The 27,168-nt window shown below is 47.2% G+C and overlaps 1 protein-coding gene and 1 long non-coding RNA gene across 3 annotated transcripts in view; one reads left to right on the forward strand and one right to left on the reverse strand.

Annotated features, from left to right (window-relative positions):
• Window positions 1-12,540, reverse strand: part of LOC123378369 — a 30,877-nt gene extending 18,337 nt beyond the window's left edge. For both annotated transcript variants that reach the window (XR_006582572.1, XR_006582571.1), the window contains exons 1-3: window positions 12,239-12,540; window positions 1,627-1,736; window positions 766-901 (exon numbers count right to left, since the gene is read on the reverse strand). This is a non-coding gene — a long non-coding RNA (uncharacterized LOC123378369). The remainder of the gene's footprint in view (window positions 1-765; window positions 902-1,626; window positions 1,737-12,238) is intronic.
• A 2,683-nt stretch (window positions 12,541-15,223) lies between these two features.
• INHBB (inhibin subunit beta B) lies at window positions 15,224-25,033 on the forward strand. Its single transcript, XM_045032041.1, has 2 exons — window positions 15,224-16,233; window positions 22,452-25,033. The coding sequence occupies exons 1-2, from the start codon at window positions 15,834-15,836 to the stop codon at window positions 23,225-23,227; spliced, it is 1,176 nt and encodes a 391-aa protein (XP_044887976.1). The 5' UTR covers window positions 15,224-15,833; the 3' UTR covers window positions 23,228-25,033.
• Window positions 25,034-27,168: the final 2,135 nt, after the last annotated feature.

The raw sequence follows: 27,168 nt of genomic DNA on the forward strand, positions 1-27,168 counted from the left end.
CTCCCATGAGCAGCAAATAGAAGTAGCTCAGTGCTTGAGTGCACCAGCTTCTGCAGGCCACAGTTCATCAGCGCTCCTCTCCCCCAGTGGTTACAGCAAGAGGGTAGCAGGGGATTGTGTTTAGCCCTTCAGCTGCACCTTGTGCTGGCCTCCGATTAAATCAAAGTCTTGGCTTTTCCTTATAAAGTGAAAACTTGTAACAAGTCAATGATATAGGGCCTAATTCTGGCTGTTGCCTGGGAGGTGAAGGTGGGGATAGCTGCTATTGACTCTTCTCTACCTTTTAGTTAAATGGATATTCTAAAGCAGGGGTAGGCCTATGCCACACCAAAGGCGGCATGCAAGCTGATTTTCAGTGGCACTCACACTGCCTAGGTCCTGGCTGCCGTCCGGGGGGCTCTGCATTTTTATTTCATTTTAAATGAAGCTTTTAAAATATTGTAAAAACCTTATTTACTTTACATACAAAACTAGTTTAGTTATATATTATAGATTTATAGAAAGAGACCTAAAAATATTAAAATATTTTACTGGCACATAAAACTTTAAATTAGAGTGAATAATAAATGAAGACTCGGCACACCACTTCTGAAAGGTTGCCGACCCCTGTTCTAAAATTAACATATGTTAACTTCTAAGTGATCACTGGAAGTGGGTTTAATGTCCAGAGCTGAATTCTGCTGCTGTGATGAGCTTTCAAAAGACTTTACACCTGGTTTAATAACAGGTTTTTTTATGTTCTTCATCTTGTCACCTGTAACCTACCGTGGTACTCATCGTGCTGCCAACCCGCCTCTGAGCAGGCACGGAAAAGGCTGTGGCTTTGAGATCAAGTTCACACTTGTAGCCGAGACGTGTCTTGCCTTGTTGTTCCTTGTCTCTGGGTTATGCAGAACAAGAGCTGAGTAAAAATTAATTTCATGTTTTTTACATGAGCTTTCAAAGTCGGGTTGGTTACACTGTGCTGGGTGGGGTGAATGTTGATGCAACACCAGTTAGAACTTTGTCATGGTGACTTTTTTGGGGCAGGGAGAGGAAATCGCTTTTATCAGGCCAAAATATAGTAAAGCCACGTGTATTAAATTAGGTTTGAAGTGTTCCAACTGCCAGTAAATAAGCTGTACTGGGGGAAATACTTTCTTTGAACATGTAGCATGACTTTGTAGCAAGAATCTCTGTGGAATCAGTCCACCTGCCTTGATATAAAAATCAGAGTGGGCTTGGAGCCCTCTCCTCACCCTTGTAAAACTAATGGGGGAAGGCGCTCACCTGTCTAAGCCCACTTCCACACACCTTCCTATAGCCCCTCCCCATTGCACAAAGTGCTAACCAAAGTAAAAGTAGAACTAATAAGAGGCATGCTGGACACTCACTCCCTTATATCATCTCTAGACTCTTTGTTTTCTATTTAGATCACAAGCTTCCTTCAGCAGAGATCTTGATGATGATCTTGCCTGTAAAGGGTCTAGTGCACTATTGGTAATATCACTTTTTGGGGGGAGGAGAAGATTTTGGGTGCCCAGTTTGAGACCCCTCGCACTTCTCGAAATTCAAGACCTTTCTAACTGTCTCAAGTTAGGCACTCAAAATCAGTAGTCACTCTTGAAAATCTTGACCATAACTTACCTAGGCAAGGCAATCCCAAAGTGGGGGTTGCCCTGGTGCCATTAATATCCCCAGCTGTAGACCACGTAGGGCAGAATATGTTGAGCCAGGATCCCTTTTACTTATAGTTTCTGGAAGTTAAAAGTTCATAGTGAGAACAGAATTATCTGCACTGCTGGATTACGGTCCAGCAATGGTCTTTTCTTGATGCAAAGGCAGAATTCCAGCCTGACCAGTGCCAGCAATTAATTTATGCTCTGAAGCATGCAATTGGATTACTCCTTATTCTACATTATATAGCTACAGTCATTGTTAGCGGTTGAAATTATCCTGCTTTTTTCTCCCCTCTAATATTTTTCTTCCTCCATTGTGGGAAATGCCTCCATCAGAGCCCCTCTAACACTGGTTTCCTTTCCAGACTAAATAACTAATTTGTGATTGCAGACCATGTGCAAATACACCATACATTTAATCATGTTTGCCCTTCTTTTGCCCTTTAACAGCCACTGAATGTGAGGGACAAATTCAGCCCTGGTGCATACACTGTAGATAAGGGAGTTACATTGGCTGAGTTTTGCCCCAAGGTTCAATCCTGCAAGGTGCCCAGTGCCTCCAACTCCGCATCACTTCTTAGTGGGAGTTTTGACCTATTCAACCCTGGCACATACTTGCCACCTGAGCATCCATAGGCAGGTACAAATTAATGCTGATGGTGGTATGAATGATTACATTTAATGCAGAGCTATTTAGACACCAGAGGAGTTCTGTCTGCTGTTATGCAAAATAACTGTGGCTGTAGTTTGTTAGGTAACTTGTTTTGAAACCAGAAAAAGAGCCTTAGTCTTCAGCACTAGAGATTTTTTTAAAAGCATATTTAATTCTTGGCATATGGGCATTCAGCATCAGCTAGAAACAGTAATTCTCACAATTTGGAACTTAAGATGTGCAAATAGTTTTGAAGGGGAAGAAAGAGACTCTTGTTACCCCAAGTTCATTCCTGATCAGTACCCATAAGAGAGTTTATCCTGGAAAGTGTGTGGGACGGGGGATCCACGTTGACACACATTTGACAGTGAGAACAGTACATGATCACCTAGACTTCCACCAGGCTAGTCTGGAGGGAGGTGAGACCTCAAGTCACACACATCTGCTATGGAGCATCTGACCTTCCTGAAGATGAAGGTAATACATGTATTGCACCACTTCTTCAGAAGCTATTGAACAATATATTCTCCTATGTCTGCCTCACCACTTGCACTCTCCAGTGTCCATATCGGGGTGACATCAGTAGTACCAGGGGAAATGCGCTATGCTGAGAAATAATTTAAATGCAGAGGAACCCTTTGGAAATACAGCATGAACCAACCAGCTTGTGCTTGCCTTAGTCACACTGTTGATGTCAATGAGTGAGTCCACATAACTAGGATTAGGGTCTGCATTGGTAAAGGTTTGTCAGAGCATCTCATCGCTCCTGAGTTAGCAGGGAGAAGAAGCATGGTCTAGTGGTTAAAGCCCAGGACTTGGTCTGCTCTTGGACTCTGCTACAGCTTTGTGCTGTGAGAGTGGGCACGTCTCTTCACCTTAGTTTCCTCATACATAAAGCAGGGAGGATAATACACCCATGCCTCACTAGGAAACAGTGCTGGGATGCTGAAGTCATCATTGATGATTTTAAAGCTCCTCTGACAGTCACAGCTGGAATGTGCTATAGCTGTGCAAAGTGCCATCTAAGACTAATTCTTTACACAGCCATAGCACCTCTCATCCTGAAGGACCAGACCTCCATGAACTCTAGACAATGGACTCTATCCCAGTTCCTTGCACAAGGCTGCCATAAATGAGGCCTATTTGGAGAAGCCCAGCTGTGTAATAGCAGCTGCTGGCCTTGTGTTCCCCTACAGGGGAAATACGGGCCTGGCTAATAGTATTATGGGGAACCAGTGGCCACAATCCTGCATTTACTCCACCTCAATGCCTTTGCTGCTGCCAGAGGGACTGTGCAGTTTGCAGAGTGCATTATTTCACACAGCACCCAAATCCAGCCTCTGCTGGGGTATAGTATGTGTAGCACTCACTGCAGAATGGGTACTTGCACTAGTTATTGGAGAGAGGGGAAGTGAGGAATCATGTAACTAATTGGATCTGAGGTGGGATACCCTGTTGGAATCTAGCCAAGAAAACAAAGCTCACACCTTTATTGGTACAAATAAACAAATCATTATATCCCTGGGATCTCTTAACGACCAGAAATGTTGAGGATTTGTCATACATAATGTCCAAAAGCTTGAATGCACCTGGTTACAGTATGGGATCATTTTTATATGCCATTTTCATTTTCATCTGGAAATTACTGACATGACCAGGTCTGCTTTCCCTCCAGCAATTTCCCCCCCCCAACCCCCCATTCCTCCCTCCCTCCCTCCCTGAGCTCTGACCATCTGGAAATCCTCCACCATCTCTTTCTCATGTGTGAATTTCCACCTAGGGCTGAAAGTATCACTGTACGAAAGTTGATGCATTAACACATTGAGGCAGAGAGGAGTCAGGGATTATATCACTTCATGGACCCACTCCACAGTCCTTGTATGTTTTTATCATCTTTATCTGCTTGTCCACACACCCTTCCCTCCCTGATGCTTATTGAAAAAGAATCGCTATGATTTAAGAAGAGAAAAAGAAAAACATACCCCATCCAACTGAGATAGCCAGAGGAATAATAAGGATATTTTTAAAAAAATTGCTATCTAGTAAACTAAAAACAGTCCCATCCTTCACTGCCTGATGTAAACATAGGATCTGCCCCTGTCACCTTTTTACTCATGTGAGTAGATGCACTGTAGCTTTCTTTTTTTTTAAGAATAGACATTAATGTTTTTGACCATTGTTGCAGAATATAGCAGTGTTCTTTTCTGTGGGAAAAAAAACAAATAAAAAAATGTACATTGTATTGATTTGCTTTTTGGGCAAACAACCTAATGTACACTAACAGTAGTAAATGCAACTTACCTGGAAGCCAGCCAGCTGCCCAGCCACCTCCTAACCAAACACTGAGGTCTAGTATGTTTAAGCATAATTTTCTCAGGGCTTGGCTACTTTAATCATTTAAAGTCTTCCAGCCCTTTGGCCTTTGAAGTGAGCAAAACCCATCTGAAGTAACCAAAAAATGTCAAACTTGCCCTTTATAGTTCTCATGTTGGCCCCCAAAAGGCAATCACACTCCTCTTCATCCTAGAGACAACCAGACTACTGCAATGCATGTTTGTGTGGCCCTGATTCTGCCAGTACTTCAATACATGCCTACCTAATAAGACTGTGCACGAGCATAACGTTAGCCATGTAAGTAAGTGTTGGCCAATCAGGGTTTTGGTTTGTTTTCATATAGAACAGTATAGTGCTATAGTATTTCATAGTAATGGTCCTAAATACTACAATTTACCCTTTAAAATACTATAGTAATGATCTAAACCATTGCAAGAATGCTATTTTAAGATTTTGACTATTACTCTGAAATATTGCAGGGAGTTTTGGGGTTCTTCCTAGATTAATTAACCAATCCAGTACTGAGTAGATAAGAGCCAGGTAAATAACAGAACAAGAAGAACCAGCTGTCACTTGGAGACTGCAAAATTCATACAATTTTTATAACATCTCTGAGGACCTTTTCAGTTAAAGGGACAGCCAAGGGTGGGGCATGTATGATAACTTAGTACCAAAAAGTTAGTACCTAAGGAACACATGGCAGATTTCAGCACTCATCATATACAGTCTGCAACTTGGTCTTTAATCCCACTGTGTATTCTAGTTAATCTCTCATAAAGCTGGAGGCAAATAGTTCTGGTGTATAAATCATATATGTAGTACAGGGCAAAAGGCATTTCAAAACACTATTAATAAACCATTTGACATGATTTAGTGGTATGGGAAGGTTAGTGATGGGTGGTGGTGGTAGAAGAGTTTGCTTGTAGCTAATCTGGATGTAGAAAATAGGAAGGGTGAGGTAGGTTAAACATACTTGCTAGAAATTTAAGATGACAAAACAGGGTCAGATAAGTGTCTATTAAATCATATGTACCAGATCTTTAGCTAGTATAAATGGGCATAACTGCATTAATTGCAATAGCGCTATGCTGCTTTGCACTAGCAGAGGATATGGCTCCTATAGCTCTGTAATTTGTACCCATTTAAAGTGACTGATTTGGGCACTACTGTATTCAAATAACCCAAACTAACCAAAGGCCATCTGGCAGGCTCTCTCTACATATACTCCTGTCTCCAATAATGAACACATTACTAAAATATATTGTGTTAGATCTGTTGCCTTATGGTACTAAAAAGCCTTTGCCAAAAAATGTTGTCCAAGTACCTGATGTGTAGAATAGTTTTGACCTGATGTAAAACAAATAAACAAAAGAGGGAAATTTAAAGGTGAAAGAGCATGAACTATGTTAGGGATGCATGACATTACATTAGTTGGGGAAGAAGCGAGTAAAATTTGTGTGTGCAAATAATTAAGACTATTTAGCTTTTTGTAGTGGATTTCATCTGTAGATTTCAAAATGCTTTACCAAGGATGTCAATATCATTTAAAGCTGGGTGACATTTTTTAGTGGAAACTTTTTTCAATCAAAAAATAAAAATGCAGGTTGATCAAAAATTTCAAATTTGTCCAATTGTTTCAGTCAAGAAAAACCTGGAAAACAAATTAAATGCTTTTGAAATGTAACATTTTGATTTATCTCTTCAAAAAGACTTTGTACTTCAAAATGTACTTCACTTATTTAAAAATAAATTTTAAAATGTACTGTAAAAAAATTCAAAACTGAAACAACATTTTGTTTCAGATTCAGCTACATGTGTTGTCTGAACCAAAAATAGTTTGTTTTTTTGGTGCAATGAAAAATTTGAAATTTTTTTGTTTTGGGTTGACCTGAAATGACTCCCCCTCCCTATTTTATAGAACAGGCAATGAACTGGCAAATCAGCTAGTCACACAACTCTAGTATCACCCCATTCTATGGATGGGGAAACTGAGGCACAGAGAGGGGGAATGCAACAGTGGCTACAGATCTTCTGGCCACACAATACATACACGCAGCAGCAGTGCAGGATCCCCCACCAAAACAGTTCCTCAACCTTTGCCTGAAGATAGAAATTTAGAGGAGAAAGGATAGTTCAGTCTCCATAGTTTGTTCAGTCCTTTCTGCTGAGACGAGGTGCCAGTTTGACAGCTGTCCATCAGGACTTACTAACACATTTCACAAACCTTTGCAGAGATGGTAGCAATTGTTAGTTTCTTCTGAGGTGGGCTGGCTTTAAAATTAAAGGAGAGAAGTGCTGTATCCTGCTCCCACTTCCCAGAATCATCCATTCCATTCAGGACAATTAATGTTAACAATGAACCATCAGCCCTACTGTTGAATTTCCTGACCTGTTAGCTGTGTCATAGCCTCAGTATGGCTGAAGTATCGTGGGGTTGCATTTTTAATAATCCCCCTCAGCAAATAGTGTTTAAATTACACAAGGGCAAGTCTAACTTGTGTGCTTAGCTCTTAAATGCAGGTTATCCCTCTTCACTTCCCCTGGAAGCATTTCCCCTGAACCTGAATTAATACAACCGCCATGTTCTTTGACAGTGTATTTAGAAAGTCCAGCACAAGCAAGCTCTTCTTCTAACATACAGCATGCACAGCTTCTCACACCATCTGAGTCATCTCCCCTCCTTGACCTACTTGAGGCCTGGTGCTGCAGTTTTGAGGGGGGGGGGGGAAGAAAATCAGATTGAAAACTGATTGTGTCTTTGGCCCATATTCCAAATGTGATACGTGGCCCATCCACAAAACCAGGCAAGGGTGTGGGAATGGCTGCTTTTTTGAGTGTCATAAATGGCAGCTGTCCAGAGGCATCCACAAGGGTAACAATCCCAGTCACTTAGGGATCCTAACCGATCAATGAGTCCAATCTCCCTGTCAAGCCAGAACGTAGGGCTCACTGCTGCCCTGCTTATTTAGTCCAAACACCTATTGACTTCAGGGAGAGGTTTTTTTCTGAGCAATAACAGCAGGATCAAGCTGTCTATAGCTAACACAGGGAGCTGTGATTCGAGCCTAACTGGGAGCACTTGCCAAAGTAAAGTGATGGTATTTTTACCTTCTCAAAACTCAGTAATGCCCAGAATTAAATGTTTCCCCTTGGCCTTTCTTCCACATCAGCCAGTCTCATTACACCTGCTTGTTCTTAGCTGCAGGAAGGACATTCCCCTTTTTATCTCTTGGGTTTCTGTTACACTTTCTGTTGCTCATCTTTGAGGTAAGATGTTCGGGATTTGATGTCTGTGTTAATGCTGTCCAGTGTTCTGTCAGGAGTCCTCAGAGAGCTGCACTGTCACACCGAGGAGGTGCCTGTTTAGGCACATGAGCTTTTATTATCTGTTTGACATTCAGTTCTCTCTCTCTCTCTCTCTCTGAGATCAGAAAATGCCCAGGTCATTGAGGGTGGCATTTTCAGAAGTGCCTCAATGATTTTCAATGTGGCTCATGCTCCTAAATCATTCAGATGCTTTAGTTTAGAAAATCCCACCACTGTTGCTGTCTAAAAGGGCTGTGTGTAATTGGGGATCAGAAGGCTAATGGCTAAGTGTACAATTTAATATGAGGAGAGAGAAAGGCAGGAATCAAGTTGCCCTCCTCTCCTAGGTACCATGTAACACCACCAGCCCCTCCGCCATCTCAGTTTCTTGCTGTACAGTTTGAGATCATCATAACCATCTTGGTTAAATGCTTTAAGCGCTGCTCTACACTAGAAGCTTTTACCAGTATAATAATTAGGAGCATAACTTCTTTTTTGTGACATTTCTATACTTGTAAAATCCCTAACGTAGATGCAGTTATACCAGCAAAAAGGTGCTTTTGTCAACACAGTTTATTTCATTCAGAAAAAAAAAGATACCTGCAAGAACACTTTTTTGGCCAGGGTATAGCTATACTGGAAAACCTTTCCCAGTGTAAACAAGGCCTGCAATAGTATGAAGCATTATCCATTCTTAACCTCCGTGCCTCGGTTTACCCATTTGTACAATGAGTTAAACACCTACTTCAAAGGGAGTTAGGAGAGTCAGTTAATGAATATTAGCCTTGGCATGAAAGGTATGCTAAGACTACATGGAGCAGATTCTCACTTGCTGTAAATTGTCACAGCTCCACAATTTTAGCTATGACAATTTCACACAGCCTGAGGCTCTCCCCTGTGATGGTATCTGTTCTCTGAACCTCCTACTGATTCAGAAAGGTGAAAAATTGCCCTCAATCTGCCTTTTATATATTTTTTATTTTTTCCAAATACAATGAATAGACCAAAATACCAGATTCATAATCATACACAAAGTAAGTAAAGAAGGTTAGGATAAAGTGTGGGAAGGTGAAGCAACACCTCTCTCTTCAGGAGCTACATTAATCACGGACCTCTAAAAAGTCAGCCCAAATTGCTTTCAGTTGTTTGGGCATTCACCTGCTGTGGGATGCCAGGTGTTGGCTAGCTGCAAGGTCAACCATAGCACTGAGTCAGGCATCAATGTTTGGTGGGCATTGACTTTTCCATTTTTATAGGATTAATTTTTTAGTAACTAAAGTTGCACATTGGAACCATGCTGCCCTGTTACCAGGTAACTTCCAGTTATCAGGAATATAACTAGAAATGAAATTTAAGGGAGAGGGCTCCAGATTGGCATGCAGTATCAAATTGGTCCTTTGACCCATCTCATACCAGAAATTATTGATACCTGGGCACTTAATCAACCTTTATAAATGTGATTTAAATGTTTACCACCGCCTGAGGAAAATATCCATAAACTGATTCATAGGCAGGCTATCAAAATACATCAATAGTAGCTTACTGCCATGGAGACAGATCTTCAGCGGATGTAAATCAACATGGCTCCATTGACATCAGTATTGATTTATACCCACTGAGGAGCCAGTCCGTAATAATCCGCAATATATAGGAACTAAGATCCAGCTGTGATCTTGAAATCCCCACAAAGTGTCCTTTCATAGGATAATGCATTTTGCCCTCTCAAGGTAGGTTTCCCTCATTAGATACAAATTTCCCCATCAGGCACAAATCTAATCATCTTCCTTTTCAGTTAATGTTTTCTTGCATTTCAATTTGCATTTAATGCATGGGAAAGCATGACTTTGAATGAGCTGGATACAAGCCAGTTGGAGAAGGTGTGTGTGAAAATTCATCCTTGTTCAGATTAGCTCAGAACAAATAGCATATAAGGAGAGAGAGAGAAAACTCAGCAGTGTGAAGAAACCATCCTGCTGATTGTTCAGCTTCTGTGTATATGCAACAAGTTTATGCCCAAGGGAAAGTGCTGAAAACTGAGAAGACTTGAAATTAACAGCGCTTTATGAATCAATCAGTAGGCATTACTCTCTGAGCGGGATTAGGAGTCTAATGACACTTTTCTTCCTATAACCCCGATTGCGGCCCCTGCAGGGTTTTCTTCAATCATGTGACTGACTGCATCCATGATTCATTAAATTCTTATCTAGAAGGAAACCCAGAGGATGTTGATTGTTCAAGGCCCTGTATTAAAGATTGTTTATTGTTCATATTTTAAATTATATTAACATATAGAAAGTAATTCCCATATAACATGGACCTTTTCAATATTAAAATAAGCAAAATATCCTCAACTGATAATACAACCAAGCAACAAACACCATCATGCACCACCAACGTAACACAGATTACTAGGTTAAAAAGTATACCTTTGAATGTCATTATTTCCACCGAAGATATAGTTTTCCTTTTTTGCATTTCATTTTCACTTAGGCCAATGACAATAGTAAGTTTTCAAACTGTGAGGGATTGTGATTGCAACCTTCAACTATTGCAAATGTGAAATGGAGCTTTCTAAAACTGTTTACACATTTTACATTTGAAAATGATCTCTGTGAACCAGCCATTACTGCTGGGTCTGTTTTCTCCTTAGCTCCACTGTAATTAATTTGACAGAAGAAGGACTAAGCTTATTGCATTCATGTTCTCTTATTAGCTTACAGGACGTTAAAGTGATTGGATTTTTAATATATATTTTTTACAGTCTAGGTTTTCCATTAAAGAACTGATGGGGTAGGGAAGAGACACCTGATTTGGATCTCTCACCAGTTTTATACTGGCATAATTCCAGTTCTGTTGATGGATTTACTCCTAGTTTTCAATCCTCTGAGTGAAATAAGACAATATTAACATTAAATACATGATGAACAAAGTGGTCAATATGAGTCTGAATTATAGACTCAAGTCTCTCTCAATTTATGGTATAGAACAACAAGTGGAAAGCATGTGTTACAACAAAAATATCCCCTAAATTCTAAAAAAATTGTTATTGTAGTACAGTAGCATATGGACCCACCAACCAGCCCCAGTTATGGCACTATTGTGCATTGTACATAGTAAACAGTTCCTGCCCGGCATACTCAAGATATACACAGGAAGTTTTGTTATTCCCCTTTTACAAATAGGAAACTGAGGCACAAAGAGTTTAAGTGACTTGCCCAAGGTCACACAAGAAACCTGTGTCAGAATCATGCAGTCAACTCTCCTGTGTCCCAGTGCTGTGCTTGAATCTAGGGCTGGCTGACAAACAAGAATTCCACTTTGTGAAAAATGTTGCAGTTTTGACATTTGTTTTTGTTCTGTATTGGAACTACAGACATTTCCAAATGTTTTTCAAACAAACAAAGCAAGAATCTAGAATAGGCAGTAGCCCAGTGGTTAAGGCATTCATGTGAGAGACCTGAGTTCAAATCCCTGCTCCAAATCTGGGACTTTCTCTGGCCTACTTGATATATAATTATTTATTCAAAGCTGAGAGAGACTCAGACCGAGTGGTTAGGGCATTTGCCTGAAATGTGGGAGACCTAAGTGCTCTGAATCAATCAGGGAGCAGGGACTTGAATCTAGATCTCCCACAATTCAGGTGAGAGCCAAAACCACTGGGGTGGGATGAGCCTCTCTGACCAGAAATTCCACTGTAGATGCGAAAGACATGCTGGCTAAAAATGTTGTCAGAATGGATATATTTCCCTGAAAAATGTCAGTTTTGATTAAATGGCATTTTGAAAAAAGAGTTGACTTGAAAAATTCCTGATCAGCTCTCTCTTTAATGAAAAAAGACTACCCAACCTCCTTATAGTCTAAAGCATTGTCTGTAGTAGGTCAGTATTTTGCCAGTCCACGTATTAAAAAAAAATGTGGACTAAAACATTAACATTTGTATTTGTAATATGAATGGCAAAGGAGATCATCACGTTATTAATTTTGTTAATATTTAAGAACATGTTGAGCAAAATATTCCCAAATCCCCCAGAAACAGACTATAGAATTAAAACAAATGGTTTGCAGTCATTAACTAGATTAGAACCTGCTGCAGGGGTTAGCTGTCCATGCAGTAATATGTAACAGCGCTCTGAGAGCCCCAACATCCATCCCCTGGCAATGAGTATGGTGTTCAGATGTGATCCAATATGTTTGTGTCAACTGAGCAAATTCAGTGCTGGGCAGAGATTAGCCCAGATTGTAACAGGGAGGGCAACTACACTTGACCCAATTACCTCATGACACATACCTGGCATTTCTTGTATCGCTGGCAAAATGACAACAAAGCTCCTTTGGTGAAGAAAAAATTCTGCTCTGGGGTGTGCTGCTACTCCCCAGCCTTTAAATGTTAGATGGATTCTTCCCCACCACGGGGCAGGCTTGCAAGAGGCTCCCCCCTGTATAGGCCCCAGGTGTCTCAAATTGATCACCCACATTGAGAGACCACGTCTGGACATGGGGGGAGGGGGACCCTTGCCTCCCCTCCCCTCCTCTGTATTTCAGTTTCTTCATCTAGAAAAATAATTGTTTTGAGCCCTTTAGCTCAACAGCGCTAATTGGCCGAGTGAAGGATGAGCTACAAGCAAGACACTAATTAACTGAAATGTAACACTTACTGGGTGCTATTATTTATCATCCTCCTCGTCACCCTCTGTCCCCTTGATGCAACCTGAGACACCGTCACAAAGCTGCTAAGCAGAAAGCTGCCTTGGGCCAGCTGGCCCGTTTCCAGCCGCGAGCGACAGGCGGCGCCCTTTCCCCAGCCTTCCCACGCCGGAGGCTGCCGCCTGCCCTACACACGGGAGGTGCCTGTGCCCAGCCGCGCCGCTTTCACCTGCTCCACCAGCCTTCACCCCGCCCTGGCACGGCGTGAAACCCGCCGGGCAGCAGCCAGCGCGGGGGAAGCACCTGCCCTGTCCGCCACAGGTGAGCCCTCGGCGGAGGCGCTAGGATCGCCCCGCCCAAGGCCAGCGGGGTGGTGTGGCGCGGCGCGCGCGGGTGCGGGGTGTGACTGCTGGGTGGTGTGTTACCCAGGTGTGGAGCTGTGCCGTGGGGCGGGGTGCTGGGTGGGAGCGTAGCTCTGGTGTGCCCTGCTGGCGGTGTGCACTCAGGGTGTCTGTTGTGTTGTTTTTCCCGGGGGGTTGTGTGCCGTGCGCCTGTGTGTGTGTGTGTGGTGGTGGTGGTGGGGGGCGTTGTGTGGCTGTGAGTGGGTGCAGCGTGCCGGCCTCTCTACGTGCCGGGGGAGCGTATGTCGGTGAGGATGGCGGGCAGAGTGTGTGGTGGGTTATTCGCACGGGCTTTGGGCTGGCGAGCGAGGGCTGGGCTTGTTTCGCTGTGTGGACGCGGCAGGTGGTTAACAGTCGTGTGCGTGCGCTCGGCTTGGTGCCGGGTCCCGTGGAGCGCCTGTTGCTGTGTGATATGCCGCTTGGTGGGTCCCCTTTGCTGAGCCGGAGGAGAGACCCTCTGCTTCTAGTCTCCGCCCAGCCGCCCTGTGCACCCCCCTCGCCCCCAGCTAGTGGGACCCGGGTTCGTGTCCGGTGCTGAGAGTTGGCGGGGAGTCTCTCTTCATTGCAGCGAGAGCGGTCCCCGTCCTGCTCCCCAGGACACCGGGCGGAGACCTAAGCCGGGGGGTTCCCTGAGCACGTCCCTAGAGCGCAGCCCTAGCAGGGGGAGGGCGAGGGGAGGCGGGCGGCTGCCGCAGGCGGCGCAGGGCTCTCTCCGAGGAGCTGAGCAGGGTTAGGGGACCAGGCTGCCGTTATCCCCCCCGAGCTCCCGCCGGAGCCTCAGCAGCGCTGCCTGCCTGTCACCTGCCCGCCCGGGGTCCCCCTTATCGCCGGCCGCCGGCCCCTGGAGCGCTGCCTGCGTGACACCACCCGCAGTGCTGCGGGGTCCCAGCGCGTCCGGCTCGTCTCCGCAAGTTCGTGGGCCAAGAGCGCAGAGCTTCGGCTTTACCCCCGCCCGCAAACTTCCCGCAACTCCGTCCGTGTTTTAAAGGGAGAAGCGCCTCAGGCTCAGACCCTCCTAGCTCCTGAGGGGGTGGGGGTGTATGGGGGGGGGGGGAATTGCAGCAAACTGGCCCGGGGGGGGGGCATTGCTTTAAAGGCATATGAAAGTGGCGGGCCTGGGGGGCGGGGGTGGTAAAGGACCGGCCTAGCGCATATTTCCGCATCAGGAAGTGGCTGCACTAGCCTAGGGGCCCGGAGGCTTAATCTGCTCACGAGCGAGGAGCCTATGGCGTCCCTGGTGTACGCTGAAGTCCCCACGTGGTTTTCACTCCTGTATAAAAGTTTCAGTAGAAAGTGGCCCAATGTCGTGATTTTGCGGGGCGGGGGGGGGGGTGAGCAGGCGGAGACCAGCGGCAGATAAGTGAGGCGCGAGCCGCTTCCCCCCCCCAGCAAGCCTTTCCCCCACCCCCCGCAGGCTGCGGCTCGGAGCCGGACCGACAGGCGCGTTAAAAGCCCTCCAGCCCCCGGGCCAGGCGGAGCGCGAGCGCACGCGGAGCCGGAGCCGGAGCGTGACCCGCGGCGGGGGAGCCGCGCTGACCATGAGGACGCGGCAGAGGCGGCCGGACCAGCGAGCAGAGGCGCAGCTCTGAGCCCGGGCTTTGCTCGGCTCCCGTTCGGTTCCCCGAGGGAAGCGCAGCCTGGCAGGACGCTAGAGCCCAGCCGGGCCGACAGCAGGCGGGGAAGCGGTTGCATGTGCGGATCTGGTGCCCCGCTCCCGTGAGCTGGCTGCAGGGGAGCTGCCCAGCGAGAGGACCGAGCGGAGCCGCCCTGCACCCAGCGCCCCTGGCGTGGCTTTGCCGGGCGGGGTGTGGGGCACCAGCCTGGGTTTCCTTCCCGCCGGGTATCAGCTGGATTGCACGTAACCCGGCCGGGTCCCTCTCCCCGCTCAGCCCCGATGACGCCAGACTGAGAGCTCGCCCCCGGCTCGGCGGGACCTGGAGAGCTGAGAGCCTGCGCGAAGGGCCAGGCAGCCGCACGGCTCGGCTCGGCTCGCCCTGGGGATGTCCGCTGCGCAGTGAGCCGGCTGCGGGAGTTGCTCCGTCTGCTCCCCCGCCCCACGGGGGTGGCTGCTGTCCCCTACAGCCTCCCTCCCTCCTCCTCTCCCGGTGCCCCCTGCAACCTGCCTGCTGCTTCTTCCCCCTAACCGGGCTCCCCTGGCACCGCGCCCCCCAGCCTGCTGCCCCCTAAGCGGGCTCCCCTGGCACCTCCTGTCCCCAGCTGGGCTCCCCTGGCACCTCCTCCCACAGCCTGCTGCCCCCTACCCGGGCTCCCCTGGTACCTCCAGTCCCCAGCTGGGCTCCCCTGGCACCTTCTATCCCCAGCCTGCTGCCCCCTAACCGGGCTCCCCTGGCATCTCCTGTCCCCAGCTGGGCTTCCCTGGCACCTCCTCCCCCCCAGCCTGCTGCCCCCTAACCGGGCTCCCCTGGCATCTCCTGTCCCCAGCTGGGCTCCCCTGGCACCTTCTATCCCCAGCCTGCTGCCCCCTAAGCGGGCTCCCCTGGCACCTCCAGTCCCCAGCTGGGCTCCCCTGGTACCTCCTCCCCCCCAGCCTGCTCCGCCCAGACCGGGCTCTCCCTGCACCCCCTCTCCCAGCCTGCTGCCCCTACTTTAGACCTTGGCGCCCCGCCTCTAGCTCCGCTGCCCCCCAGTTTGGCTCCCGCCCCCCTAGTGGCGCTGCCACCCCCCCCCAGCTTGGCTGCCCCCGCCCCCCTGCCCCGGGCGCTGCTGCAGGGGAGCGACCTGAGCGGAGCTGCCGGCGGCCGGGACTGAGCCGGGCTCCCTGCAGCGGATCGGGACGGCCCCCAGCTCTGCCCGCCGCCCCAGCGCCCGCTGCCCGCCATGGACGGGGCGGCTTGGAGCGGGGTCCTGGCCGCGTTGGTGGTTTGCTGGTTGGCGGTGGGCGCCGGGGGCTCCCCGACGCCGCCATTCCCCGCGGGGGGCGCCCCCCCGGACACCTGCACGTCCTGCGGCTTCCGGCGGCCCGAGGAGCCGGGCAAGGTGGACGGGGATTTCCTGGAGGCGGTGAAGCGGCACATCCTGAGCCGGCTTCAGCTGCGGGACCGGCCCAACATCACCCACGCCGTGCCCAAGGCGGCCATGGTCACGGCGCTGCGCAAGCTGCACGCCGGCAGGGTGCGGGAGGACGGCCGGGTGGAGATCCCCAGCCTGGACGGGCAGGCGAGCGGCGGGCCCCCGCTGCACGAGCAAGTGTCCGAGATCATCAGCTTCGCCGAGACAGGTGGGCACCGCGTTCCCCCGACCCCTCCGCCTCATCCAGCCACCCCATCCCCTGGCCATCTGTCTCAGCCACCCTGTCCCCCCAGCCATCCGTCCCAGCCACCCTGCCACGTTCCCCTGACCCCTCTGACTCACCCACCCAGCTGCCAGTCCGTCCCTGGCACCCCGTGGCCCTGAGTTACTCACTTCCACCCGTCTGCCCTGTGCCAGCCACCCCATCCCCCCCACCATCCATGTCAGCCACCCCTTGCATTACTCCCTTACACCCAGCCATCTCGTCTCCCTGGCCATCCATCTCAGCCATCCCGTCCCCCCAGCCATCCGTCCCAGCCACCCCACCCCGTCCCCCCCCCGACCATCCACCCCCTGCTTTACCCCCTTACACCCACCACCTCGTCCCCCTGGCCATCCATCTCAGCCAGCCCCCTGCATTACCCCCTTACACCCAGCCACCTCGTCCCCCTGGCCATCCATCCCAGCCACCCCTCCACATTCCCCCAACCCCTCCACCTCACCCACCCGGCCGTCGGTCCGTCCCAGGCACCCCGTTCCTCTGCATTACCCACTTCCCCCCCGTCTGCCCTGTGCCAGCCACCCCGTCCCCTTGGCCATCCATCTCAGCCAACCGCCTGCATTACCCCCTTACGCCCATCCGCACTGTGCCAGCCACCCCATCCCCTGGCCATCTGTCTCAGCCACCCCATCCCCCCAGTCATCTGTCTCAGCCAACCCCCTGCATTACTCCCTTACACCCATCTGCCCTGTGCCAGCCACCCTGTCCCCCTGGACATCCGTCTCAGCCACACCATCCTCCCAGCCATCCGTCCCAGCCACCCCACTGCATTACGCCCTTCCACCTGTCCACCCTGTGCCAGCCACCCCATCCCATCCCCCGCAGCCACTCTTCTGCGTCACCCCCTTCCATTCGTCCACCACGTGCCGGCCACCCAATCCCACCCCCAGCCATCCATCCCAGCCACCTCTCTGCATCACCCCTTCCATCCGTCCGCCCCATGCCAACTGCCCCATCCCACCCCTGGACATCTGTCCCAACCCCTCCATGTCACCCCCTTCCACCCATTCGCCCTGTGCCAGCCACCCTGTCCCCCAGGCCATCCGTCCCAGCCACCTTTCCGCATTACCCCCTGCCACCCATCTGCCCTGTCCCATCCCCCGTCCCAGCCATCCGTCCCAGCCCCTCTGCATCAACGTCTTCCAACTGTCCACCCTGTGCCAGCCACCCCGTCCCCCTGGCCATCTGTCTCAGCCACCCGTCTGCGTTACCCCTTCCAGCCGTCCACCCTGTGTCAACCACCTCATCCCACCCTGCTGGCCATTCGTCCCAGCCACCCCTCCACATTATCCCCTTCCACCTGTCCTCTCCATGCCAGCCACCCCATCCGACCCCTGGCCATCTGTCCCAGCCACCTCTCCACCCTATGTCAACCACCCCATCCCACCCCCCTGTCCATCCGTCCCAGCTACCCCTCCACATTACCCTCTTCCATCCAACCTCCCTGTCCCAGCCACCCCTCCATGTCAACCCCCTTCCATTTGTCCATGGGTCCATCCCAGCCACCCTATCCAATCACCTGATCATCCATCCCAGCCACCTCTCTGTGTCACCCAGGTGTCTGTTAGTCCATCCCAGACATCTCATCTCACCCTGCCCTCTGGCCATCCATCTCAGCCTCCCCTCTGCATCAACCCCCTTCCATCCGTCCATCTTGTCCCAGTTACCCCCTCCCACGCCCCTTCCATCCATCTTCCCCATGCCAGTCACCCCTCTGCTTCACCCCCTTCCATCCATATTCTCCATCCCAGCCACCCCTCTTTGTCACCCCCTTCCATCCATTCACCCTGTGTCACCCACCCATCTGTCAGTCCATCCCCCAGCCATCTCTCTCAGCCCTACCACCATGTCATCCCCCTTCCATTTGTCCTCAAAATGCCAACCACCCCTTTGCATCAACCATCCATCCATCAGTCCACCCAGCCACCCCATACCCCTGGGCATCCATCTCAGCCACCCCTCAGTGTCACCCCTTTCTGTCCATCCACCCTATGCCAGCCACCACTCTGCTTCAACCACCTGTACATCCATCCACCCCAGGCCAGCCACCCCTCTGCATCACCCACCCACCTGTCCATACATCCCAGCCACCCCTCTGTGTCATCCACCTGTTTGTCCGTCCCACCCACCCACCTATCCATCCAACCATCTCACACCAGCCACCCCTCTGCATCACCCACCCATCTGTCCATCCACCACATGCCAGTCACCATTCGGTGTCACCTACCCATCCGTCCCACCCAGCCACCCCTCTGCCTTACTCATCTATCCATCCCATGCCAGCCCCCCCTTCCACTTCACTCACCCATCCAGTCATCCATCCACCCCATGCCAGTCACCCTATCCCAGCCACCCTTCTGCTTCACCCACCCATCTGTCCACCCCATGCCAGCCACCTCTCTGTGTCACCTACTCAACCACCCTTCTGCTTCACCTAGGCGCCCATCCTTCTGTTCATCCATCTATCCATTCCAGACATCCCTCTTCTTCACACACTTGTCCAACGATCCATCCACTCCATGCCAGTCACCCCGCCACTTCACCCACCCATCTGTCCATCCACACCCAGTCACTCCTCTGCCTCACTGATCTGTCCATCCACACCATGCCAGCCAGCCCTCTGCCTCACCCATCCATCTCTCCATCCATCCCAGTCACCCCTCCACTTCATCTGCCTATCCACCCCAGGCCAGCCACTCCTTTATTTCACCCATCTGTCCATCCACCCCTCTGCTCCATCTATCCATCCCATGACAGTCACTCCTGTGCTTCACCCATCTGTCCATCTATACACCCATCCAAGGCCAGCCACCCTAAGCTTTGGCCATCCATGCATCCTCTTGTCTGCTTCACCCATCCATTTGTCCATCCCATCCCAGCCACCCCTCTGTTTCACCCATCTGTCCATCCATCCATTTCCCTCATGCCAGACACTCCTCTACTTCATCCATCCATCCATCCATTTGTCCATCCACCTCTCTGCTTCCCACATCCATCCATCCGTCCACCCACACCTTTGCTTCACCTATTCTTCCATCCATCCCATGCCTGCCACCCCTCTTCTTCACCGATTCATTCATCCCATGACAGCCACCCCTCTGCTTCAGCCATCAGTCCATCCATACATCCATCTGTCTACCCATCCCTCTTCATCCATCTGCCCACCCCATGCCATCCATTCCTCTGCTACATCATTCTACTCACCCACCCTATGCCATCCACATGCCCCGTGACATCCACCCTCTGCTACACCACACCATCTGCCCATCCCATGCCATCCACCCATCTGTTACAATATTCCATCTGCCCGCCCCATGCTATCCACCCCTCTGCCACACCATTGCATCCACCCCCTGCCAAGTAATTCCATCCATCTATACATCCTCTTTTCCTCTACGTACATGCCATTCAACCCCCTCTGCTACCTCCATTTCTCCACCTCCTCTTTTACAGCCATTCTTCTGCTCATGCCATCCAACCCCCTCTGCTATACCCAGTCACCCATCCATCACCTCTGCCTGACGCACAGATTCATCCATCCACCCATCCGTTTCCACTTGTCCTTCAACAATCTCTGCAACCCTCACTTATCCACTCCATCCGTCTCTCTATACCCTCTAATTCCTCTGCTACACCAATCCATCCAGTCACCACATCCACTTTACCCATCTAACCGTCATATCCTCCATCCCCTTTGCTATACTTATCCATTCACCCACACTCTCCAGCCCCACTGCAAATGCATTCACGTCCTCTGCTCCATCCATCCATCCATCCACCATTCACATGCCTTACAGCCCTGTCTGTTCCACTATCTCGTCTCTGTATGTCCTTCAGCCTCCTCTGTTGCATCCTTCCAGTGTATCCATCGATCCACTGTACACATTTACTGCACCCATCCATCTACCTACCCACCCCATCTATCCATACTTCACCTGCACCCATGTTCCCTATCCAGCCAGCCACCTAGTGTATTCATCCATCCACATACTTTACTGATCTTTCCACTTAATCTATCCATCTTCTACTATGTTCCACCTTTTATGTACGTTTGTCCATCTGCTCTGGCTGTCCGTCCGTTCATCCATCCATCCACATGTGCACTGTATCCATCCATCCAACCACCCACCCCCAATACCTGTCCATCAACCATATCAGTCCTATTCATCCAGCCATTGCACCTGTTCATCCATCTGATCCATTCGCTGTATCTGTCTATCTACCCTGCAGTATCCATCCATCCATCCTTCCATTCATCCACTAGATCTATGTCCTTTGCATATCCATCTATATTGTCAATCTACCATAGGTACATGCCTGTCTTTCTGCTGTATCCCTCAATCCCTCCAACAATCTGCTGTATCACTAAATTTATTTCTATCTGTCTGGGGTGTCTGATTACCCACCCATCTACAAAATCTATTCGTATGTATACTGCCCATCCATCTACTGCATCTACCCAACTACCTATCAAAAGCATATACATTTATAGTATCTGTTGTGTATAAATGAGATAGATACATGCTTGTCTGTTTATATTCACATAAATATTTATAGGTCTATATATTACTTATGAATATGTATCTCTTAGGTGCTCTTATGCCATATGTACTGATCTAATGACACTGTGCTGTTGATTTCCTTTCACTGTGATCACAGTTTATAGAAAAGTTGTGTTGACATGTAAGAGGATTTTTTTAGCATTGATTTTTATTGCCGTTTATTCTTTTTACCATTTTCTTAAAAGTCTAATGCTATGACATCACTGCTGGGGTTGCAGTTTTATTCAGTACTCAATTGATAATCACTTATTTTTGCAACACCTTCCAAATCTGTTTTATATAAAACGTACATAGACACAGCAAACATGATAAGGTACCAGAAACATTATATGCACTGCCTGGGCCTACCAGACATATTTTGAAGGGATCTGGGGTGACACACTAAGACTCTGACTATACAAAACCCTTGAAAGATATATAAGTGGACAAAAAGAACAAAGGTTCCTGGGCAACCGAAAGGGATAAAAATCTGTGTTTGGCAATATGCAGAAAGAAATCAGATTGTAACAGATTAGAAATAACTGTCAAGTATCAGAGGGGTAGCCATGTTAGTCTGGATCTGTAAAAGCAGCAAAGAGTCCTGTGGCACCTTATAGACTAACAGACGTTTTGCAGCATGAGCTTTCGTGGGTGAATACCCACTTCGTCGGATGCAAGAAATACCTGTTAATCCTATAATTTTAAATAGCAATCAGAAGAATGTAATTAGAACACGTGGGTTAAAGGCATGCTAAAAAGTCTAGACTGGACATTTATCACCTAAAGCATAGCTGTGTGATGCTTGTAGTACATAATTCCAGCAGGTACAAGTAGTTCTGGTACCTTTCATGCAGTTAATTCTTTTGGTTGCAAATAATGTATTACAGCTAGACATTGGGTGGAATATCAGTGATAGTTTCACTCATTTAATTCTGACATTAAGAAATACATTAAGACCAGAAGGATATTACTATGACCACGGCTGCTTCATTTTGACCTCTTTGTAGAATTTATGGGGTGGGGGAAAGGCAGAGATCAAAATCTGATGGGCGATACCCTGCTACTTAAGAAGAGTAGATATAGATTAGTTTAACCCTTTGTACAAGTGGACATGCTTTTGAGAACACTTTCCCCGGTGTTTTGGATGCTATCTGTTAAGTAAGATTAGCATATGAGAAAATTGTAACAAAATCCTTCATTAGTCACTGAAGCTTCACTGGTTGCTAAAAAGCCTTTCCTATAAAAACCAAAAGGTATCTGAAAGCTGAACCTTTTCCTGAACTAATTAGTAGATATTAAGATACAAATGCTGTACTTTTCAGGGTATTCTGACACCCTGCTTGAAATCTCTCTGGCTCTAAAGAATTTGTGTTGCTTTCTGCTATCTGACATATTCAGCTATAGCCAGGTTTGCTCTGGGAAGTCACTTTTTAATGTATTTCTCGTACAAATTCTGGATCTTTAATTCAGTGCATTATTCCTGGCTAATAAATTCTCCCAGCAATTTTGATCAGTTATGTTCTAGCATTGTTTCTGAATCCACAATTGTTCAAATAGTATATTTTCTTCTTGACTTAATGTTGCTGATTTCTCCTTCTCTTGCAGATGATCTGGCCTCATCTAGAGTCCGCCTCTATTTCTTCATCTCAAATGAAGGGAACCAGAACTTGTTTGTCGTTCAAGCCAGCCTGTGGCTTTATTTGAAGCTGCTTCCGTATGTCTTAGAGAAAGGCAGCAGGCGAAAAGTAAGAGTCAAAGTCTATTTCCAAGACCTGGACACTAGCAACAAGTGGAATGTGGTTGAAAAGAAAGTTGATCTCAAAAGAAGTGGTTGGCACACGTTTCCCATGACAGAGGCGATCCAGGCTCTGTTTGAGAAAGGAGAAAGGAGACTGAACCTGGATGTTCAATGTGAGGGCTGTGAAGAGTATTCAGTGCTGCCAATTTATGTGGACCCTGGGGAGGAATCCCACCGGCCTTTTTTAGTGGTGCAAGCCCGATTAGCTGATAACAAACACAGGATCCGGAAAAGAGGCCTGGAGTGTGATGGCAGGACCAATCTATGTTGCAGGCAACAGTTTTACATTGACTTTAGACTCATTGGGTGGAATGACTGGATCATAGCGCCATCAGGTTACTATGGGAATTACTGTGAAGGGAGCTGCCCAGCCTACTTGGCTGGAGTCCCAGGATCAGCTTCCTCTTTTCACACTGCGGTAGTGAATCAGTACCGCATGCGAGGGCTGAACCCAGGCACCGTGAACTCCTGTTGCATTCCAACCAAACTTAGCACAATGTCAATGCTGTACTTTGATGATGAATACAACATTGTGAAAAGGGATGTTCCCAATATGATTGTGGAAGAATGTGGTTGTGCTTGATTTAAGGTGTGTTTCCGGGGGGAGAGAGAGAACATTCCCGTGCTAGATGGTATTGGAGGAAGTTTCACTGTGTATCCAGGCATTGGTGTTAAGTCACTGTGGAAAAGTCTGGCCAAAAAAAAGTTTCACATCGGTGTCAGGACAGTGACTATTTGTGGATCTTGGACATTTAAATATTCTACCACTTATAAACTAATGCTATGAAATACTTTATACACACCCACACATACACACCCACACACACATACACACACACAATACAAGTAACAGGAAGTCAGTCACCAGTGACAACATAACTAAAATGCCTGCCAGTACAAGTGAATGGGTAAGCAGCTGTTTCCCCACCTGCCTGGGAAGTCAGACTGAAATGAGCTCTTTGTGCTCATACAAAAAAGAGAGAACATAATATATTCTTGCACGCAGGTGTCAAAATCACCAAACTTAAAAAAAGACCATCACCTCTTAGGTCCAAAGGGAAGCCGCAGTCCACCTGCCTATGCAGGTGATCACTTCCTCTTAATTTAAAAATCTCCTAATATAAACACCACACATATCCTTATCTTCCAACAGCACTTCCAGTAAGGAATATCATATGATAACATGAGAGAGGGAGAGAGACACATAAGCAGCTACTGTAATTCTGAGACTGTATTCTTCTAAATCACGTTTGGTTGGCATTATTTGATGCTTTAACTGACTGCTAGAAATCCATGGACGGCTATATCTGTTGTGCCATTGAAAAGGGGCTTTTCTGTCATATCTGGATTGTGCTGACCATTAGCATCTCACTGTTCTAAGAACAAAATATCAGAGTTGCAATCTGTGTGTTTCAGCAGGAGACTCCGCAAGGACATGTAATGTGGGAGAAAAACAAACAAACAAAAACAAATGCTACCACAACTAAACCAATGAACCCTAAAAGGAATTACAGTAATGTGGTGGAGACATTCTGAAAAATGCTGTGCATTTAATAACAGGTGAAGAACATTTTAACAAGTCTTGGAAAGGAGGAGAGTGCTTTCAATTTCTTTACCAGGAAGTGTCAAGAATGGCCATAAAGATCAGAAAATAAAGATACAGCATAGCACTTGCAAACTGCTTGAATGCACATATTATAGCACTTGCAGATTTCAATGCCTTGAAAAGTGGTACTTGATAGTGCACTTATCTTTGCTCACTATCTAGGTAAACAGGTGCCGCATGAGCTATGCAATTTAAAGTGTTGACCCATACTAGACAAAACTGGACTTATGATATGACTTTTTTATATTTTTTATACTTGAAATTAAATCTTTTGCTTCTTTTTTAAAGCGAATGATTGCTTTTAATGTTTGCACTGATTTAGTTGCATGATTAGTCAAAAAAACCTGCCATTTGAAAAAGTTATTTTTATAGCAGCAAAAATGAATACATTTAAATGTATTATACATAAATTTTGGAACCAAAGAGGCCAACATATTAGTTATAATTTTTATGAGATGGCAAAGCCATCATATATCATGTAGTTGTACTGAGCAATCCTTCACATGGCCTACCGATTCTTTCAGGGTACAAAATGGATTCTGTTTGTTCTAGTCAATGTCTTTTCTATACCGTACGCACATGGAACGTATAGTGAAAAAACAACTGTTGTAGAATACATTACAATATGTACATCCTTTAAATCCATTTTTTATGTTTATTTAATAAAGTTCCTTTTAGGTTCTGTTCCATAGTAATTTAAAACCAAACAAGTTTCACTTAGGTTTGCTGTTGAAGTATTTTGCATTTGTGTACAGATTAAGTAAATAAAAAGATTGAAAACTGGATGAGGTTTTATGCATGTCACCTCCTGGGGAGCCTGGTTACATATAATTTACAACTCAGGATTAAGGGTGAGGAGGGTGGGTAAAATGGAGCATGAGACTAGTATAAGGGCTGCCAATTTTGGTTGGACGTATTCCTGGAGGTTTCCTCACATGACATAATCTTTAATTAAAGATTAACCTTTAATTCCTGGAGACTCCAGGACAATCCTGGAGGTTTGGCAACCCTAGACTGTATTAACATTGCTCACCGCAGCAAAGTCTGGTGTCAGGCCCCAGTCCTGGCCTGAAAATCATAGATTATGCTTTTCCAGCTTTACAGGCACCTGACCAGTTGTCAGAGAAGTATTTTCAGTTCATGTGTTTAATTGAATGCTGTGAAATCTGTCTTCAAGCACCATTTAAGGGATGCTCAAAAGTCAGTTGTTAAGCAAGCAGGTTCTATAATGAAGGCATACAAAAATGACTTGGGCCCAGATCCTCAAAGCTATTTAGGCATCTAAATTGACATCAGTGGGAGTTAAGCACCTCTGTACCTTTGAGGGTCTGGGCCTAGGTCACTTTTGAAAATAAGATTTGGGCTCCTAAATCACGTAAGCACTTTTTAACATTGTACCCAATATCTTTCTTTTGCTCTTAGGTGTGGAATGAGTTATTGGTCTTAGCACAAAGCTGGGGCCTAATAAATCATGAGATCTAATCTTGGCTCTGACAATGACCCAGCCCAGGGATCACTTAGACCCACATTTTCAAAAGTGGGCTCTGATTTCGAGTGCCAATTGGAGGCACTATGGGCTTAGTTTTCAGAGGTGCTGGAGTTGTAGGGGCTCAGTGCCTCTCAACAGCAGGCCCCAGGTATCTCAAGTTGAACACCCAGAAAAAGAGGCACCCAAAATGAGAGGCCACTTTTGGAAATGTTGGTCTTCACTTTTTTGCTTCAGATTGCCCTCGCTGTAACATGGGAATAGCACTTACCTGCAGGTGTTGCAAAGGTTGCAGGTCACAGCAGGTGTTGTGAAGATTAGTTAATGTTTGCAAAAGTGCACAGCGGGCCAGATCCAAAGCCAACTGAAATCAATGGGAGCCTTTCACATTGACTTCAGTGGGCTTTGACTTAGGCCCTGTAAATGCTAACTAAACTGCCGGTGCAGTGAGGTGCTGGAGCTGGAAATCCACGCTCCTTCATCATTTAAAATATTCTAACAGAAGTAAAAACTAAGTTCCCTCCATGGAACTCCCACTGGTGTTAATGAACATTCTGTGAAAGCCATGTCACTATGTGGTGCATCAGCAGAACACACGATGGATCGACTTTGCACACTGGGCATTTCCACTAGTAATAGATAACTGCTCAGAAATCATCCAAGACTCTTCGCTTTGTCACTTGTGAGAGAGGAGAAGTCAGCAATGGAAATTAACAATGTATTTGCTGCATGGTCTGTTCACACAGCAATAACATGAAGATGAAAATCAGTACAGACAGATCATGAAAAGCAAAAGTTAAACTTCATATACTTTGCCACACCTGGCTACAGATCTATAATATTAGTAAAAAAAAAAAAGCACAGTTGTGCCTAAGTACTGAGGATTTAGGCTTGGATTTTGCAAAGATGCCAAAGCAAGTAAGGTGCCCAACTCCTCTGTGGTCCTTTGAAACTCCTAGCCTTTATGCTTAATGAATTTATTATTCTTAATAATAACTTAAATTTGGACAGTGACTTTCTGCTCAAAAGATTGTGAAGCACTTTACAAAACATTTCAAGATTCTTTCACAGAGCAAAAGATTTTTCTCTGAGAACCGTTACTGGTCTCAATAATGTTGATGTCAGCTTGGAGTAACTCCACTCTCAAGTTGAACACCCAGAACTCCACTGTAGTGCAAGTAAGCACAGATTCTCATTCTCTCTCTCTCTATATATATATACTCTGTCCACCATTAAAATGCATCCACCTTTCGGATTGCAATCGGTAACTTCTTAACAGAGTACAACAACATTACACATCAGTTTAGAACTAATAAGTGAAGGTTGAATATACAGGAGCAATTTACTTACGTGCCTTGGTGTTTGGCCAGGAAATAGCACCCACCTCTTGTGCAAAGTACCACAGTCTCTCTAATTATCTTGAGTGGTCAAG

The sequence above is a fragment of the Mauremys mutica genome, chromosome 10, assembly GCF_020497125.1.
Source record: "Mauremys mutica isolate MM-2020 ecotype Southern chromosome 10, ASM2049712v1, whole genome shotgun sequence".
Classification (NCBI taxonomy): Eukaryota; Metazoa; Chordata; order Testudines; family Geoemydidae; genus Mauremys; species Mauremys mutica.

Bases quoted from the DNA above. Each gene is read 5' to 3' on its own strand.
- INHBB (XM_045032041.1), top strand. From the start codon at position 15,834: ATGGACGGGGCGGCTTGGAGCGGGGTCCTGGCCGCGTTGGTGGTTTGC. The intron at 16,234-22,451 runs GTGGGCACCGCG...CTTCTCTTGCAG, and splicing joins CATCAGCTTCGCCGAGACAG to ATGATCTGGCCTCATCTAGA.